This window comes from Odocoileus virginianus, chromosome 6, assembly GCF_023699985.2.
Source record: "Odocoileus virginianus isolate 20LAN1187 ecotype Illinois chromosome 6, Ovbor_1.2, whole genome shotgun sequence".
Classification (NCBI taxonomy): Eukaryota; Metazoa; Chordata; class Mammalia; order Artiodactyla; family Cervidae; genus Odocoileus; species Odocoileus virginianus.
The window spans coordinates 69410042-69430372 of NC_069679.1; the positions used below are offsets into that span (position 1 = coordinate 69410042).

At 38.2% G+C, this 20331-nt stretch overlaps 1 protein-coding gene and 1 pseudogene across 3 annotated transcripts in view; both read right to left on the reverse strand.

Annotated features, from left to right (window-relative positions):
• Window positions 1-2: 2 nt before the first annotated feature.
• Window positions 3-20331, reverse strand: part of MED6 (mediator complex subunit 6) — a 94556-nt gene continuing 74227 nt past the window's right edge. For 2 of the 3 annotated variants that reach the window (XM_070469563.1, XM_070469562.1), the window contains exons 2-8: window positions 14462-14621; window positions 13308-13399; window positions 11936-12018; window positions 11528-11636; window positions 10020-10135; window positions 869-896; window positions 3-408 (exon numbers count right to left, since the gene is read on the reverse strand). In XM_070469563.1, the coding sequence (XP_070325664.1) occupies window positions 278-408; window positions 869-896; window positions 10020-10135; window positions 11528-11636; window positions 11936-12018; window positions 13308-13399; window positions 14462-14621 (719 nt within the window). In that variant the 3' untranslated portion in view covers window positions 3-277. Of the gene's footprint in view, window positions 409-868; window positions 897-10019; window positions 10136-11527; window positions 11637-11935; window positions 12019-13307; window positions 13400-14461; window positions 14622-19384; window positions 19535-20331 lie in introns of those variants that run through there. The other variant, XM_020882333.2, reaches the window with a different exon arrangement.
• LOC110130394 (proteasome subunit alpha type-2 pseudogene) lies at window positions 1987-6477 on the reverse strand (annotated as a pseudogene).

Here is a 20331-nt window from a genome sequence, read left to right on the forward strand (position 1 = left end):
AGTAATTTATACAAATACCTTTATTTTGTTTTTAAACATATATAGCAGTAAACATGTGAGACAGGAAGCTGCTTAAGTCCAGAAGGGAAAAGGTTACAAAAGATACATTAAAAATATTTAAGTTGAAAGCATAAGCATCCTTACATCCTTTCTTAAAGAAAAAGCACTTTCTATACAAATGATTGTGACAAAGAATTTTAAAGTTCAAGAGCCTGTCACAGTAATGAGGTAAAATGTGTACAAGAGGAGTCTTGCCAGCTTCTCTCTTCTCCAATACTCACTGAAGTCTCATTCGTTTTTCAGGAGGGCCTTTAGTGCCCACTGTCTGTTGCACATTCTTTGCGGTCTCCTTCTCCTCAGATTTTACAGTCTCTGGTAGAGGTTCTGCCTCTTTCTTTGTCTGATCCACTAGAGATCAAAAGCAGATATTTTTTGGAGGGGGTGGTGGGTGGAGGGATGAGACCAGTTTAGACAATGGTTAATGTGAATGGGTCAGACTCTCAAATTCATTTAAACTACTTATCCCAAGTTCTAGATTTAGCTGTTTAATCAGGCAGATGTTTAAGAACCAATTCATTTTACCTGGTAAAACCCAAAACCTGGTAATACAAGCAAATTATGATACAGCCTCAAATCACCTCAGCTTTTCCATGCATCCTCAATACCTATTCATCCCACTCCAATTCATCTTTTAAATACTACTATAATTATCACAAAAACACCATCTTTTGGCAATTCAGCAAATCAAAACAAAGGTTAGGAGTAACAAATTACCATTAGAGAGAATTGAAAAGGACAAAATGACAATTCATTTCACATGTTATAGTTACTATTATTTCAAGTTTAATAATTATCAGATGAACCATACCTGGGACAGGCTTTTCTCCAGACTTTTGCTGCATTTTAAGAAAGAGTAGGGGAGGGAGGTGGAGGAAAAGGAGATAAAAAACAGGGAAGGTTAGCAAAGCTTTCTTCTTCTTGACTTCACAATTTTCATTAAAATTATACCTGCATGCAAATTATAAATGACTTCATGAAGAAGAACTACTATCCATGTACCATAAAAAGTAAACTTATAATTTTCTACTTCTTATCCCCCAGTTCAGAAAAGACACAAATGTAAAACTAGAACAAAAGAATCAAACATTTAAAAAAAAGAAAAACCTTGAACATCAACAAAGTCCTTTGTGTCTGCACCGAGGCTATATATTTTTAAAAAGTAGCTAAGGAGAATCCAATGAGAGGGAATAATGGAGCTTTTCAAAACTCCATAGACTTACTTGCTTAGGGGAAACGAGCTATAAGTAAGCAGAATGAAATCTGGATGACTGATTTTTAAAGTTGGCAGGTATGGGAAGTAAAGAGGTATTTTTCTCTGACTATAAGACTTCTGTTTAGTGAGTGCACTATTAGAAATCAAACTGCAGGAAAAAATGATGAGGGCACTAGGACTCAGGAACAAGGTCAAATCCTTCATTCAGCTTGGCAATTCTTCTACTTGAGTGGGATCTCACTACCCAAGTTAAAAACTTTAAAACATCTTCCTCCTCCCCTTCTCCTTCTTCCTCGTCAAGGCTCACAACCTACCCTTCACCATCAGCCAAGGAAGCTGTCAACATCCCAAACTCTCTCCCTTCTATCTACCTTCAAACTTATAATACCTTTACATGCAGATATATATACATGAGAAATACTTCTCTATACTTCCCTGTCATCTCAGAATAAAAGTATAATGCTGGGAAGGACTGGGGGCAGGAGGAGAAGGGGACGACAGAGGATGAGATGGCTGGATGGCATCACTGACTCAATGGACATGGGTTTGGGTGGACTCCGGGAGTTGGTGATGGACAGGGAGGCATGGCATGCTGTGATTCATGGGGTCGTAAAGAGTCGGACACGACTGAGTGACTGAACTAATTAACTACTAGAACACTTAATGCCTCTGTTTAATGAATTTCCTTCTGAATTTACATGCCCTCCCTAAGCTTTCTTTTCTATTCCTATGACTAAAGGCTTCAAAATTTTCTGTTACCACATGCTCCAGTCATGCTGCCCACTGCCTACCAACCCACTCCAACTACAAGTTCTGAGAACCACTACACTTAATAAGACCAAAACTGAGTTCCCCATTATTACCCACTGTACAGAAAAGGTTAACACAGAAGGCCTGAGGCTACGATCCTTAGAAGGGCCAGCTTGCAAGGCTGGCCTTTGACTGGTATCTGGAAACTTGGATTTCAGGAGGGTTCCCACCATTTCCTAACTGATAACGGCAGTTCATTATGCCTAGACTATTTGTATTTACAACGCTGTTTTTGCTTCCTTCAAAGAGTGTGGTGGAATTTTGGTATGTGCTAGCTGTGCAGGTGCTAAGTCCCTTCAGTTGTGTCCAACTCTGTGCAACCCTATGAACTACAGTCCGCCAGGCTCCTCTGTCCATGGGATCCTCAGGTATGAAACTGGACTGGGTTGCCATGCCCTTCTCCAGGGGATCTTCCCAACCCAGGGACTGAACCCGCATCTCATGTCTCATGCATTTGCAGGCGGGTTCTTTACCACTAGTGCCACCCGAGAAGCCAACATGTGTTAGGTAAAGGGCACCTGAAAAACCTCCCAAAACCTGGGCACCAAGTCTCTAACAGACTTCCTAGGGCAGAAATATCACAAACATGTTGCTGCATTTTCACTGTTGAAACAAGTATATCCTGTATGACTCTTGGGTTATGGGTTTAAAATAGTGACTGAACACTGGACTATAGAGTTAACAATAAACTCCTTTGTGGAGCATATAAAGTTCTTCTAAATATGACTCTAATCCAATTTTTAAGTCTCATATTTCACTACTCTTCCCTTCATAAAACATGTAAGAGTGATCAAACTTCAGAGTATTTTCTGGTTCTTTTTTTTTTTTTACAAGTACATTGCAGTATAACTGATATGCAAAAATATGGCACATATTTGATATACACAACTTGGTGAGTCTGGACATATACATACACCTGTGATACCATCACCACAATCAAGGTAATAAACATATCCATCACCTCCAAAAGATTCCTTTTGCTCCTTTAGTTTGGAGTTTTGTGTGTATGTGTGCGTGCACGCTAAGAACACTCAACATGAGATCCACCCTCTTAGCAAGTTTTTAAATGCACAACACCATATTGTTAACTATAAGCAGTATGTTATACAGCCTATCTCTACAACTTATTCATCTTTATAGAGCTGTAACTACATCCTTTTTACAACTCCTTATTTTCCTCTTCCTTCATCCTCTGGCAACCATTATAATGTTTTCTGCACCTATAAGTCTGACTACTGAATATTTTGGATACCTCATATAAGTGAAATCATATAGTACTCATCCTTCAGCAACTAACTTATCTCACTTAGCACAATATCTCCCAGGTTCATCCATGATACCACAAATAGTACAATTTCCTTCTTTTTCTAAGACTGAATAATATTTAACTGTATGTCTATCCCACAGTTTCTTTTTTTTTTTTTGGAAGTTAATTTAAGAGTTTACTCTGATTTATAAGTCTCATTTAAAAAACATCAGTCCATCAAACCATGTAGAAGTATGCAAAAAGTCTGCAAAACAAAACATACTTTAAACATGTTTAAGCAGAGAAGTTATCTGAAATTCTGGATTTTCAGTCACTTCATTATTCATATTATTATGCAATGGCAGCCAAATAATCCTTAACTTCAGTTGGGGTAAGCCTCCTAAATCCGGCTTCGTTGCAGATTCCAACTTCTATATTATCTTCTGTCATCTGCCCTTCAAAGCTTTCCTTTAGGGTTAATATGACTGTATGAATGGCATCTTCAAGTTCCAGATCTTCATTGTATCTTTCCTCAAGGAAAGCTTTCCCATTCATATAGTTCTTTCCCATTGCTGTGGCTTTCCAGGCAAAGTAAGCTCCAGATGGATCTGACTGAAATAAATATGGCCATCTCTCATTCCAACCACAGATATGTAAAGAAACCCCAAACGGGCGAACAGCACCTGACTGGATGTATTCCTGCATCATGGAAGCTACTCTCTGGACCAGCTGAGCTGTGGGAATGGGTTCTTGGTAAATGAGATAGTTCTGTTGAGCTAGTTTTCGAGCTCTGTGCTCAAGTAGCCTGTAATCTGGGCCCATGCAACTATACACCAAACCGATATGCTTGGTGATTGCTTCCACTTTATGGACACTTTGCTCATCATACAGAATGGGCTTCTGTTTCTTCTCAGTTGCGAAGACCACGCCATTTGCAGCTTTAATTCCCACTGAAGGAGCTCCTCCAGCTACAGCAGCCAAAGCATACTCTATCTGGACGAGTTTACCAGACGGGCTGAATGCAGTCAGCAAAAAGCTGTAACCATGCTCCACCATCTTTACCCAAAGACCTTATCCCAGTTTCTTTATCCATTCATCTGTTGATGAACACCACGGCTGCTTCCAGATTTTGGCTATTGTGAATAATGCTAAAATATTCACAATAATTATACATGTGGGAGTACAGATAACTCAGATTTCAAACTATATTACAAAGCCACGAAACCCAAACAGTACGGTATTGGAATAAAAACAGACACAGAGCAATGGAACAAAATAGAGAGCCCAGAAATAAACCCATGTTTATATGGTCAATTTACACCACACACAAAAATTAACTCAAAGTGGATTAAAGACTTTATGTAAGACCTGAAATCATAAAACTCCCAGAAGAATAGACAGTAAGTTCCCTGACATCAGTCTTGGTGATGACTTTTTGGGTATGACACCAAAAGCAAATGCACCAAAAGCAAACATTAACAAGTGGGACTATATACATCAAACCAAAGAGCTTCTTCACAGCAAAGTAAATCATCAAGAAAATGAAAAGGCAATCTACAAAATGGAAGGAAATATTTGCAAATCTCATATCTGATAAGTAAGTGAATATCCAAAATATACAAAGAACTCATACAAGTCTACAGCATAAAACAAACAGTTCAGTTAAAAACTGGGCAGAGGACCTCAACAGGTATTTTTCAAAAAAAGATACACAGATGGCCAACAGATACATGAAAGGTGCTCACCATCACTAATCATCCAACACAGCACTGTAAAGCAATTACACTCCAATTTAAAAAAAAAAAAAAAAAGACAAATGGTGAGAATGTTTTAAAAAAAAAAAGAGGGGAGGAACACTTGTGCACTATTGGTGGAAATCTAGTTAGCCACTATAGAAAACTATATGGAGGTTCCCCTAAAAATTAATAACAGAACTACCATATGACCCAGCAATCCCATTTCTGGGTATATATTCAAAGGGAATGAATACAAGATCTTGAACAGATACCTGCATTCCCATGTTCACTAAAGCATTATTCACAAAAGTTAAGATATAGGAAACAACCTATACATCTGTCAACAGAAAGGATAAAGATGTGATGTGTATGTGTGTGTGTGTGACAGTGACACTTATGTGATACAAACACACAATGGAATATTATTCAGCCATGAGAAAGGATATTCTCTCATTTGTGAAAAAAAGGATGAACTGAAAGAGCATTATACTAAGTGTTGAATAAGTCAGACAGAGAAAGGCAAATATGATATTATTTATATGTGGAATCTAAAATATTCAAACTCATAGAACAAAGTGGTTCCCGCCAGTGGTTGAGGGAGTGGGGGAAATGGGGAGATGCTGGTCAAAGGTAAAAGATAAAATAAGTTCTGGGAATCTAATGTGCAACTTGGTAATTACTGCTAATATTACTGTAGTATATATTTTAAAGTTGCTAAGAGCAAGAGCTGACTCGTTGGAAAAGACCCTGAGACTGGGAGGGATTGGGGGCAGAAGAAGGGGACGACAGAGGATGAGATGGCTGGATGGCAACACCGACTCAATGGACATGAGTTTGAGTAAACTCCAGGAGTTGGTGATGGACAGGGAGGCCTGGCGTGCTGCGATTCATGGGGTCACAGAGTCGGACATGACTTAGCAACTGAACTGAACTGAAGAGTAAGGAGATCAAACCAGTCAATCCTAAAGGAAATCAACTCTGAACATTCATTAGAAGGACGATGCTGAAGTTGAAGCTCCAATACTTTGGCCACCTGATGTGAAGAGCTGACTCATTGGAAAAGACCCTGATGCAGCAAAAGACTGAAGGCAGGAGAAGAAGGGGACAACAGAGGATGAGATGGTTGGATGGCATCACTGAATCAATGGACAAGAGTCTGAATAAACTCCAGGATACAGTGAAGGACAAGGAAGCCTGGAGTGCTGCAGTCCATGGGGCTGCAAAGAGTCAGACATGACTGAGTGACTGAACAACAAGAGAGTAAAACTTAAATAAACTCACCATAAAAAAGAAATAGTAATTATGTGACATGACAGTTCAGTTCAGTTCAGTCGCTCAGTCGTGTCCGACTCTTTGCGACCCCAAGATTCGCAGCATGCCAGGCCTCCCTGTCCATCACTATAACTCCCAGAGTTTACTCAAACTCGTGTCCATCGAGTTGGTGATGCCATCCAGCCATCTCATCCTCTGTCATCCCCTTCTCCTCCTGCCCCCAATCCCTCCCAGCATCAGGGTCTTCTCCAATGAGTCAACTCTTCGCATGAGGTGGCCAAAGTATTGGAGTTTCAGCCTCAGCATCAGTCCTTCCAATGAACACCCAGGACTGATCTCCTTTAGGATGGACTGGTTAGATGTCCGTGCAGTCCAAGGGACTCTCAAGATTCTCCTCCAACACCACAGGTCAAAAGCATCCATTCTTTGGCGCTCAGGTATTAGGTAATGCTATGGTGGTAATCATTTTGCAATATATAAGTGTATCAAATCCACAGGTTGTACATGTTAAACTTACACAACATGGTACACCAATTATATCTCAATAAAGTTGATAATAAAAAGTTTATCTCTGAGTGTTTTTTGATGCTATTTTAAATGGAATTTTCTTGCTATCTTTTACTGATAGTTTGTTGTTAGTATATAGACATGCAACTGATTTTTGGGTTTTGATTTTATATCCTGAAACGTCAATGAATTCATGTATTGGTTCTAACAGTTTTTTACTGGAGCCATTAGGGTTTGCCATGCAAGCAATTTTACTCCTTTCCTATTTGAATCCCTTTATTTTCTTGTTGCCTAATTTCTCTAGCTAGGCCTTCTAATACTGTGTTGAACAGAAGTATGGAGAACGTGTATCTTTGTCTTGTTTTTCATCCTAAGAGAAAATGCTTTGTTCTTCACGACTGAATATGATAGCTGTGAGTCTGTTACAAATGGCTTTTATTATGTTGAGGTATGTTCCTTTCATACCTTTGTTTTTATCGTAACAGGATACTGAATTTTCCCAAATGCTTTTTCTGCATCTATTGAGATGATTATGTGATTTTTATCCTTCATCCTGATAATGTAGTGTACTATGATGATTGATTTTGGTATGCTGGACCATCTCTGCATCCCAGGGATAAATCCCTCTTGTTCATGATATATGATCCTCTTAATGGGCTACTGCATTTAATTTGCTAGTATTTCACTGAGAATTTTTACACCTATTTTTACTAGGAATATTGGTCTGCAGTTTTCTTGTCTTGTAGTGTCTGTATCTTTGGTATCAGAGCAATGCTGGCCTCATAAAATGAATCTGGAAGTGTTCCCTCCTCCAGTTTTTTAGAAGAGTCTGAGAATGATTGGTGTTAATTCTCTTTAAATATTTGGTAGAATTCACCCATTAAGTCATCTCTTCCTGGACTTTTCTTTGTTGAGAGGTTTAAGATTACTGATTCAGTCTCCTTACTCATTATTGGTCTGTTCAGATTTTCTATTTCTTAATGAGTCAGTCTTGGTAGGTCATGTATAGAGGAATTTCTTACAGGTTATCCAATTTCTTGGCATATAAAATTAAACTGTTTACAGTAGTCTCTTGTGATCATTTTATTTCTGTGGCTTCAGTAGTAATGTCTCTAATTTTATTTGAGTCTTTTTTGTTAGTCTAGCTAAAATTTAGCCAATTTCATCTTTTGAGAACAGCAGCTCTTTGTTCCTTTGCCTTTCTACTGTTTGCTTGTTTTTAAATCGAAGTACAGTTGGTTTAAAATGCTGCATTAGTTTCTGGTGCACCACTGATTCTTTCTATTACTTTTCTAGTCTCTATCAGTAGAAGTTAAACAACACATTCCTGAACAACCAACAGGCCAAAGAAGGAATAAAAAAGGAGAATCAGAAATTATATGGAGAAATGAAATTGAAAACATAACATATCAAAACTTAGGGGACAGCAAAAGAAGTACGAAGAGGGAAGTTTACAGTAATAAAACCCTTCACTAAAAAGAAGGAAAGACCTCGAAAAATATAACTTTCCACCTCAGGAAATTAGCAAAAGAACAAACAAAGGATTTTCTTGGTTTCTGGGTATATTTTCATCAATAATTTTTCATGTTTCTTGTTTTGCATTTTCCATTTCCCTTTTCTAAATCAGCACTGCCCAAAAAAAATGTGAGCTACAAATGCAACTATATATGTAATTTTAAATTTTCTAGTAGTCACATTTTCAGAAACAGATGAACTTTAATATTTTTAACCAAATGTATTTCAAATAGTATCCTAGACATATAACCAATATTTTTAAACTAGACATTTTATATATATTTTTATGTACTAAGTCCTTGAACCCAGTATGTCTTCCACACATATCACAACTCAATATGGACTAGGTGTGTTTCAAATGCACAATAGTAACATATGCTGAGGGTCTATTGTACTGTGTAGGTCTAGATGTTCTGCCTCCAGCATTCCTAGTATATATACTATGTACTCACAGAATGAATGGTCAACCACACCTAATCTCTTACACTCTGTAGTCACTACTCAGTATCTTACATACAGCTGTAACTCACTTACTTATTTATTCAACTGACATTGTTTCATCTTCAAGTGTAATTCATGAGATTTCTCTAAACTGACTTTTCTGAGTTCCAACTGGGCCTCTGCTCCCTTTAGAACCGTATCACCATTTCAACAGCACATCTCATCCAGTAGAGTCAGAGAAGGGGGAAGGGGACGTCTGTTCTAAAGTAATCTCAGGGTGCGAAAAATTCCAATCAGAAACTACCCTTGAAAATCTCTTAAATAGGCCCGCAACAAGAAAAACAGTATCTATGACCTTAAGTCTAAGTATCTAACTTGTATCTGACTCTTGCAACCCCAAGGACTGTAGCCCATCAGGCTCCTCTGTCCATGGGATTCTCTAGGCAAGAATATTGGAGTGGGTTGCCATTTCCTTCACCAGGGGATCTTCCTGACCTGGGATCGAACCCAGGTCTCCTGCATTGCAAGCCAATTCTTTACCAACTGAGCTACGAAGGAAGCCCATCTATGACCTTGTGTGTATACAATCCTGTAAAGACAAATAAGAGCTGAGACAAATCATGAGAATAACATGTTCACATATTCCATTTCACACCTACTTCTCTGCCAAAGCTCATTTAGTAGACCTGCTATTGCTGTTGGAATACCCAAATTAACATAATAGAATTCATTTTAATTTCAACACCAGTAGGATATAAGCCTATTTATTTTTACTCCTGCCTCCTCCGTTTGTCATGCCAAACCCTCCACATCAAATGTGCTAATCTGTTACAAAAGTTTAAGCTATTCTATCATTTAATGACTTAAATATCCACTATATTCAGGCTAGAAGGTAGCATACAGAGTGACAGCATGAGTTCCAAATTCTAGTTTTGTTACCAAGACGTTCAGCAACCTTCTGAATATATTATCTATAAGCAGGCCTCACAGTCTGTGAGGATTCCATGAGGAATTAAACTTAAGAGCACAGAATAGTATTAATTCGGTTCCCTTTACCCATTTCTTCCATTAAGTCCTTGAAAAGCTTTCTTTTGATTCAGAGTTTTTAACTAATGAGGAAATCAATATGTTTAGATCACATCCGAAACAGTTCTTACTTAAAAATAAAAATGTCAGGAAAAAGTGCTGAATCAAAATTAACCACATGTATTCTCATTACCTGCACAAATTTGGGTGGAAATTTTTGTCTAAGATCTAGGAGTAAAGCATCCACACGCTGTCTCTGGAAAATAGAGCTTGGTTCTTCTTTCCTTTTGACTTTAGGTTTGACTTTATCTATTAAAATATGAAGTCCAAATTAAAACACTAATTACTTTGGTGCCTTATATTTTATAAATCTTTGTCTGCAACAAATATATTCAAATTTCATTTTTTTAACGGCTGCTATCCCAAAGGCAATCCCCCCAAATACATTAAACATAGCATAAGGACAGAAGCAGTCACATTCCCTCTCTAAAATGAGGTTAAAATTCTAACATTTAAAAGGCTGACATATCTTTTAAAGATATTTAAGTTCTAGCATGGATAGACACTGTTCTTATGTTTTCACAATTATTTAATTATGAAAAACTTTAAGGCTACATTTTCCATAATTGTCTAACACATTCTGATTATGTCTGAAATTATCTTATAGCTACTTTAAGTGTATTAAATTTGTTTTCCCACAAAACCTAATAGGCACAAATGGAAAATGTAATTTTCATAAACTTAAGTTCCCATACTCAATTATGAAGACTATAATCTACTACAGACAATAAAACCAGACAACAAAAGATCATGAAAAGAGAACTTACAAGAGAAATTCTGAAATTAATCATGTGTGGGATTTTCCCTGGGAGGGGAATGTGCTGGTGGATTGTTTCTAAAAGAAGGGTTCCAGCTCAGTTTTACTTCAAATACTTCATTAGGGGAAAGAGCTCTTGGGAGAAGTTTATTCAACTCATGCAAACTTTCCTAAATCAAATGTTGTCGCCAACACCTACTATCAAAAATAAATACAACTACATCTCAAAGACCCTTTATTCCACGGGTCTGAATTTTATTTCAAGGCTACCTTTTCCATGGTAATTCATCATAAGTTGCTATTTCTCTAAGAGAAATACAGAATATAGGTATACTGCTGTAGATATGTTTCTAGAAGTATTTTTACTGGCAAAATATGGTGCAGAACAAGTAGTGGATTAACAGCTATGGAAACTATAGACACCTGGCATCACAACAGGTGGTAATATGGAAAAATCAGAAACAGACTGGTAATCATCTGGAGATACGGCTTTAAGAGCATCTCCCCTAGTTCAAAGACTCAGATTTAGGTTCCAGGCTTCAAGATGACTCAAGAGTTAGGTAAGAAGGAAATATCATCATTACTCTTTCTTCATCATTGATTTCCCTTATGTTTTCTAAATATTTTAAAACTTTGAATCAACTTATCAAAGACATCACTTACCAAAGAGATTAAAATTTATACCTGCTGTACCTATTCAAATGCTATGACTACCACATCTAGTTATAGGAAACCTAGCTCTGACAATGTTATCATCCTATGAAATCTTCCTGTAAGAGGTAAAACACACCAAGAAATCATTGATAGCTATTTTTCGAAAGAAAAACAGCTTCACCCTCCAAGTAACAAAAAGTGTTTTAGGAGGGTCCAGGTGTCCCACCTACCTTGCTCTTCGTGATCTTTGAAGTGCCACCAATACCCTTTGGAAGGGTGATATCGACAGTATGACATAGCTTCATCAAAAGCTGACTGAATGCCATGCACTGCAGTAAGCTGATAAAGGGAAAACCAATTTTGAATTTTTCATCAGTCATCCATAATTTACAAAGTAACTACAAAGTATTACATGTGCAAAGACAGTAATTCTTCTGTTTTTCAGAACCTGAATCACTATGTATCTGGGGCTGTGGTATATACTTTGAACATGGAGCAGGCCCACAGGAGGCAATGCTTAAGACATTCTAATGGTCAACTCTTTATTCCAAGGGAGAGGAGTTCCTGTTTAATTCTTGGAAGCAAGGTAGTTCAGCTAGAAGTTTTCTGTAATGTTTAAAGAATGTAAAGACACTTACCACTCTAGAGTTTATAACTGACCCCAAGTCTGGTGCCTGATAGATCACTCCAGCAATAATATAGTAATCAGCCAGTGGGATAACTAAAGCAGTGGAAGAAACAAATGTTTATTAACACAGCTATGCACACAAACTGCTAAATACACTTCCTTAAGAACAACTAAAGTTTGACATTTTCCCATATTGAAGCTTAAGGTGGGATTTGCCAATTCCTGCTTTTGTAAATAAAGTTATATAGAAAAATCACCACAACGCTTCATTTGCATCATTATCTAAAGCTGCTACAGCACTAGTGGAGTAGTCTCAGAGACCATGAGGCCCACAAAGCCTAAATACTTAGTCTTTGTGATGTGGACCATTACAGAAGTGTGCTAACTTTTGCCCTAGGAGCAGTGCTTCTAAAACTTACTGATCATCTGACTCATCTGAGTATCTTGTTAAAATTAGACTCTTGAGTAGTAAGGACAATGCATTTCTAACAAATTCCTAAGTGATCCAATGCTGCTGTCAGTCAACCACACTTTGAGGAATAAGACCTTAGAGCACGGGAGATTTAGGGTCCAGGATGAAGGTATCAGACATACTGAACTTGGCTCTGTGCTCCAGTCCAAGGTTCTAAGGAATAAAACAGCTGCTAGTGAGGCTAGTGTCAGCGTGGGTCACTTCTGTACCTGGAATCCTCCGATCATGGAAACTGTGTCCCTGGGGAGGGACTCTGATCTTTCATTTTGAAAGTTAGTTTGGATTCTTGACTCTGGAACCACAACTTCATTAGCAAAGTCATTGTCTGGAATCAACACTAGGGTGAAGGCTGTTCTCAAAGATCTTGAAGAGAGTATGTAATTTAGGAGATGCAGCTGATCACCTCTGGAATGAGTGACTAGCTTTTCTGATTCAAAATCAAGTCTGAATTCTATACTCTTCATACAATTTCTAAAGCAGTTTTTATTTGGTAATATAACCCAAATAAGACTTTTGGTTCAATGTATCGATGAGGGTTTTCAGTTGATCTTTTATGAATCTGGTACAACTGCATCTACCAATTAAACATGATTTCCTTCTGAGAGACTAGAATTTTGAGAGACAGAAGAAGTGTACATGATCAGGCCTCAAAAAAAATTCTGGACTCAAGAGTCTCCAAGGGTCTTCCCTGAGCAGACATCTTATGCATGTGGGGGTGCAATTCACTACTGGAAGGAGGGTGCACTTGGTCTGGCCCCTCACAGAAGGGAAAGCATGGGAAGCCTACACATGGATTCCCACAGATCCCTAAAACAGAAGCCAACCCAAAAACATAAGAACATACAGCTCAGGAGTCAATATATCATGGTATTTTAAGAAGAAAATAATACCTGAAGTTTACACATTTTACCTTGAGTAGGGGACTGCCGCTGTTGCTTCCGAATGATAAAAAGAATGGGCTCTTGAGCGTGTAAAAGGATGTACTCCACTCCAACCATCTGACTGAAAACAGGAGACAAAACTTCAGAGACCTATGAAAGCCACCCAGACAACTCTGCACAACATTCAATTACTAGATAAAAGTGAAGCAACAGTATAAATAGGACAAAACTGTCTGTGTGTGATATTAAAAATTGGCTGTTCAATAAAACTGGCTATTTGTTCCAGGTAGGTGGAGCACAGATAAAGATTTGGTTTTTAAACAATAAAATTTCTCTATAAAAATTCATGATGAACTTACGATAGAGTATTTTCAGTCATGAAAGTACCCTGAACTTACATTTCAAAAAAAGCAACTAAAATACCCATGATGCTTCCTGACCAAGGAGATCTACAAATATATATAAAATATAAAAATATACATGAACACTATGTCTGTCTTAATTATATATCTCTACTGTATAGTCTACCCAACCAGAAAACAAACCTATCCTCACCTCCAACAAATTTTCTCCTGACATACTATATTTAAAAGCAACAACAAGATGCTTCAGTAAATGTAAATATTTAACTCACAATGAAAGCTATTTAAAATACCAGAAATTTCATTACCTGGAATCCACTCTCCCCATGTATAGCTGACAGATGAAAAACTCTATTACACAGTTGTTTCAGAGATTTTGTATCAGTAATAAATTCTTAATTATTCAGCATCTGAAGTCTGAAGAATCTTGCTTTGCATTAGTATGGCTAAAATTTTACTTGTCATACAAAAAAATTTTCTATAAACTGCACTATGGTTTAAAACATTAAATCAGATGTAGAGGAGATAATAAATACAGTTACCTGGTTAAGGACAACAGAGCTACATTGTTAAAACCAATGACATCTACATCTAAACTTCATACTGCGTTTTAAATGGACTATAATATAGGAAGTTACAAAGAAAAGACTTCCTAGGTTACAAGTGACTACTAATAATTCCTTTGCATGTCAAACTTGTACAAACAAAACTCCAGTTCTTCCAAAACTTCTACTCTGTACTTCATGATCCACAGCTGGAAAGAAATATGCATTACAAAATCTGTAGCTGGCAAAGATGCTACCTTCTGACTAATAACTTACTTTAAGTGCTCTAAAGTTAGCCTCTGCATTTTGACCACTTCGTTATTACATGTCCTGTCATAAAAAGGATTACTTCTTTCTGAAAAATAATCCAGGACACTTCCACTGTTCAAAATAGGGATCCAGGAACTGTCAACCCAAGAGATTCCCAGCAGATTATCTTCAAAAAAAGAAACAAAATGATAAAGGATGAGAAAAGAGAAAAAAATCCAATCCAACAAACAATTTACTATGCATATAACACAGGAGGCACTATGAATATAAGAATGTCATGGATCCTAAACTTATATACCCTCACGGTCTAACAGAAGTGATAAGTATGCAAGAAAACAATGACAACACAACATTTAGAACGGTAATAAAGGTGTGAATATGTTATGAGAGCACAGTGGAGTGAGCAGAATACCTCACCTGAGGGAACAGAAATGATTTTTCATGGGGTGAGGAGAAGGTGGGTTTTAGCAGGCGAGTTTTAACACGATATGTTAAAGAATAAATAAGAGGCTCACCATGGAGAAAAGAGAAGCAAAGCAATTCCAAGCAGAGAGAATGTAAATACAAAGGTAGGGAAATATAAAAATATATGATTAAAGGTTTAGGTGAAGAAGTTATAGGACTTGAAATCTAGAGAAGTCTTTATTGGAAACCCTGAGTTTTTATAATGCTGGCAACTAATTCAAAAATTTTCAAACAATACTCATGCCAAAGAAAACATAGCCACTGCCACTAGTCTGAGACCTTCCAATTAAAGAGACAGAAATACGTTAGGAAGCTATTTTTATAGATGAGATAATAATGATGTAAAGGGGGCAAATGAAAAATTGAATGTCCTTAATTACAGCCATGCAATTTCATGTTTTAAAGAATTAAACCTTACATTTTTCAAAATGGAAAAAGAAAAAGACTGACTTGGAAAGTAGGGCTAGACAGCTTTAATTGAGCTTTTATTGGGTAGCAGCTGCAGTGCTTCATAACACTGACAGTACCAAATCCCACTGGGTATTAAGTCATGGATGTCAAACTGCCTAAATAATGCTGGTTGAAGGAGGTAGAACTGAAAAGTTCAATCTCTTCTAATCTGTAATTATTTCTGGCATCTATAAAGAAGTCAGACCTAATTCAAGGTGACAAACAATTTAGAGGAAAATGAATCAAATTGAAAAAGCAATTACACAAAGGTAAAACATGCTGTGTACATTATAAAATAAAGGAGCAAAAATAGATGAAGCATGTTAACGACCAAATAATCAGTAGAGACCACTGAGATGGCCCATCATAAATGGACCATGCCATCAACAAATATTTAACAGGCCAGGAAAAAATATTTTCAGAAAAAGAAAGGTTTTCCAATGAAAAACAACTAAAGATAATCATTATTTTCAGCTTTAAACACTACAGTCCAGTTACTAAAGTTGTTTTCTTTAAATCAACTTTCTCACAGTTTTCTTTTTTATTTCCTTAGGAACAATTATATAAAAGCATTTGCAGAATAACAATTTGAGGTTGGTTTCTCCTTTACATAGTAACTATGTCTATATGGTGTTATAAGTTATTGACAAACCATTATACTATCACAGATCATTTCAGCATAGGCAGAAAAATAATCTGCAGAAGCAAATAAATGTATAATTATAGATTCTTCCTATCCATAATTATGGAGCATTAATAGATATGGGCATGAGGTGATGAGGACTGAGTGGAAGGCAATGGCAATATACAGCAAGATAAAAACAAAAGAAACAGTTTTGGGGGGGGAAAGAGACAATTTTCTGAATGACCAATTATAAAGTCAGCAAGCTTAGGAACCAGTAAATGATTTATGAAGGTGTAATGAATTTGGCTTGAATACACTGAGTTTACATATGGCACCACACTCTCAGAATTAGGAAAAATTACAAATGTCATCTGATCCAAGTGACTGTTCAGTAAATTCTCTCTACAATTTTCTTCATCTAGCTATTTCTTGATCAGCAATTTTATGTCATATTTTCCTCATTTATTAAACTAGTCAAATATAAAAAGTAAGGTGAGTATGACCTGGAGATAAATACAGAGAACAGTATTTACCACTTTTGAACACTAACAGTACAGACACTAACTACTTTACCCAATAACTTAAGATTGGTACTATTATTAATATTAGTTTACAAAAGAAAAACCTGAAATACAGCAAGCTTAACTCATCAAGGTCACAGAATCACTAAATGGTAGAGTTGAGATTTGAAACCAGGCAGCTCAGCTCCAGAGCCCACACACGTCTATACTTGTCTGCCTCAAAATCAAAATACTGAGTAAGGAGAATTTCTGAGAGAAGTCAGGGCTGATACTACAGATTTGGAGACCACTAGTAGAACAACGAGTGCTGTACTGTAGAAGAGGGAGTCTAATCAAATTCATTCCCTCTTCTCCATTCCTTTTGCCAGTATCACATCTAATCTTCTTCCAAGTGTCACTTGGACAGCAGCCTCCTTATGGGGCTTCCTGTCTCCAGGAATCTTCTCTCAATCCTATTCAGCCTTAAAAATGCCACTTATACATTCAAAAAAAAATTAATTAATTGATTTTATTATTTTTGGCTCTGCTGGGTCTTTGCTGTGAGCGGGCTTTTTCTAATTGCTTAGAGCAGGGGCTATGCTTCACTGCGGTGCATAGGCTTCTCACTACAGTGGGTTCTTTGTTGCAAAGCAAGCCGGCTCACTAGCTTGGCGCATGGGCTTATTTAGTTCCCCCATGGCATGTGGAATTTTCCCGGACCAGGGATCAAACCTGTATCCCCTGGATTGGCAGGCAAATTATTAACCACTCGACCACTGGGGAAGCCCAACTTGTACATTTTTGAGTGAGAGCTGCATAATATGTCATGATATTCTATGCAAAATTTAATTATGTCACTTCTTACTTAAAGAACAGCAGTGCATCTACAGTCTAAAAGAACAAGGTCCAAATTCTTTAACATGGCATTTCACAATCTAGCTCCACTATTCCTACTTCACTGCCCCCAATTCACCATCACACAGCAGAATGGCACAAGGAAAAAGTATTGACAACTATAAGACTTCAGGCGAGTTAACCTCCCCATGCCTTACTTTTCTCATCTATAAAACAGGGGTTAATATGTATGTAAAAGGTTTAGTACATTGTAAAAACCCAGTGTCAATTATGATGATGATGGTGGTAGTGCTGGTAGTCAATTTCATTTAAGATCAATATTACTGACCTTATTTCTGGCTTAACCAAGGCTGTCCTAGTTTGGGCCTCTTTTTTCTTTTTTTTTTTTCTAGTTTATACACTTTTTTGGAAAAAATAGAAACCTCTTTCATTCTCAAAAGGGTATAGGTTTACCAGAAAATTCAAAGGGTCATGCTAGATTAAACTCACTTCAAATGTTACTAATCTCTGCAAAGTCTTTCTCCAGTTTGCAAGGTAGAAATAATGGCTTCTTTCTCCATGTTCTCATAGCAGTTTCTATATACTTCAATTATTAGTTATTAATAACCCACAAATACAAATGTGTTCCTATTAAATGCTGACAGTTTACAAAGATAAACTCAGTTTTAAGAAACTGGGGCTGTGGGTTACTAATCAAAACTAGCACAGGATCTGACTGGTAAGACTTAGAAAGTTTACTAATTCATGATTGAGGGCTAAGGGTAAGTTACTCTACTGATCATAAATGTGCACATACTCCAGTATCCAAAGATGTTCATTTACAAAATAGTTAACTGGGTGTAAAATAGAATACCTTAGCTCTCCCACATAGTAACTACCTAAGACCACAGCACAATAAAGAGAATACACTACCAAAACAAGCAGACTCCAACTACTACTTACCATCTCCACTGTTACCACCCTAGTCTGAGCTATCCCCAAATCCCCATGCATTACAAAAATGGCCATCTAACTAGCCTAATTTCACCATTGCCCTCCTACACTGTTTTCAGCAGCCAAGGTGATCATAAAAAAAAGTAAGTTTCATTATGTTCATCCTCTTTGGTCAGAACCCTCCAGTGGTTCTCCGTTTTCACTCAGAGGAAAAGCCAAAGACCTTACAACAGCCTACAATTCCTATGTGACCACGTCACCAATTCTGACTATACAGTCCATGGAATTCTCCAGGCCAGAATAATGGAGTGGGTGGGTAGCCTTTCCCTTCTCCAGAGGATCTTCCCAACCCGGGGATCGAACCCAGTTCTCCCGCGTTGCAGGTGGATTCTTTACCAGCTGAGTCACCAGGGAAATCTAAAGTTATGAAAACTAAACAGTCTGATAGACTTTTTATTTTTTATTCAATTGCAAGAGACAGCGTGTTGACGTGGCCCTAACAAAGCTGACAACAAGCGAATAATGAAATTAGGTACTTGATATTCTCACTTATAATGAAAGAAAAACATATAGTAAGCATTATTCAGAAATGCTGAAGATCACTAGACATTTTGACAATATATAAATGACAATATATTTGCAATGCATGTGCCAGACTCCAAATTGGTCAATAAAGAAAAAGGAATCTCAAACGTCAGGATTAAGGTGGCCCCCAGGCCAAGTCCCAAGGATGAACCAAACCCTGTGGCGGCTTACTACCCCACCCCCCTCTCTACCCAAAGGCCGTTCCTTCACCCGGATAGACAGCCCCAACCAATACTGTTGGAGAGATACGTATGAAGAACAACACCGCAAGTATCAGGTCTCAAAGCACAAGGCTTCTTCCAACCGCCTTCGTTTTAACGTCTCTAAGAGACTCCTGAAGAACTGCGAAAATCTAGGCAGCTTTCCGCCAGATTAGGGCTGCGAGTCGTTCAGAAAAAAACAATCAAAAGAGCTTGGCAGACATCACAAAGGAACCAGAATTTTGCCCTCAAGAGCCATAAATCCCTAAACCAGGCCCCAGACAATCAGAAAACCAAGGATGATAACACAGGTTACCTCGGATATCCACCGCCGCCATAACTCCGAAAGCGTTCTCAGGTCCTTCTTCCGGCGCAGAGAAAACGTCACAACTCAGAGACGAAAGAGGTAGGCTGCAGAGCGGAAGAATGTCGAGGAGGAACCAAAAGAGGGCGAGGCGTACAGAAGAGGGGAATGGAGCGGCGACGGGGAGAGGGAGGGACTGAGACCGAGTGGGCGGGGATGGGGGCGGGGCGGGGAGGGGAGGGGAGGAGGGGATAGGAGAGCCTTGCTGTTAAGAGCTGCTACTGCTGCTAAGTCAGTTCAGTCGTGTCCGACTCTGTGTGACCCCATAGACGGCAGCCCACCAGGCTCCCCCGTCCCTGGGATTCTCCAGGCAAGAGTATTGGAGTGGGTTGCCATTTCCTTCTCCAGTGCATGAAAGTGAAAAGTGAAAGTGAAGTTGCTCAGTCGTGTCCGACTCTTAGCGACCCCATGAACTGCAGCCTACCAGGCTCCGCCGCCCATGGGATTTTCTAGGCAAGAGTACTGGAGTGGAGTGCCGTTTCCTTCTCCATGCTGGAAAGAGAGAGCAGCTTCAAAGAAAGGAGAGGTGGAAGCAGGAGATGCTATCGGGTTAAAAATGTGGAGACTTTTGAGGAAAAAGGGACTGAGCAGAGGCCTGCCCAACGCCCATTACTGAGGGATTCGAAAATTCCGCCTTGATCTGTGATCGTCTAAAAAAACAAACTCTGATTGTGCAGAATTGGGGGTGGTAACGTTTTTAATTTTAAAAACTCTTTCAGGAGAATTCAATGAACTGCTCAGTTTAGGAGCCACTGTACTGTTCTTAGTCACTCAGTCGCGACCCCATGGACTCTGTAGCTTACCAGGCTCCTCTGTCCATGGGGATTCTCCAGGCAAGAATACTGGAGTGGGTTGCCATGCCCTCCTCCAGGGGATCTTCCTAACCCAGGGACTGAACC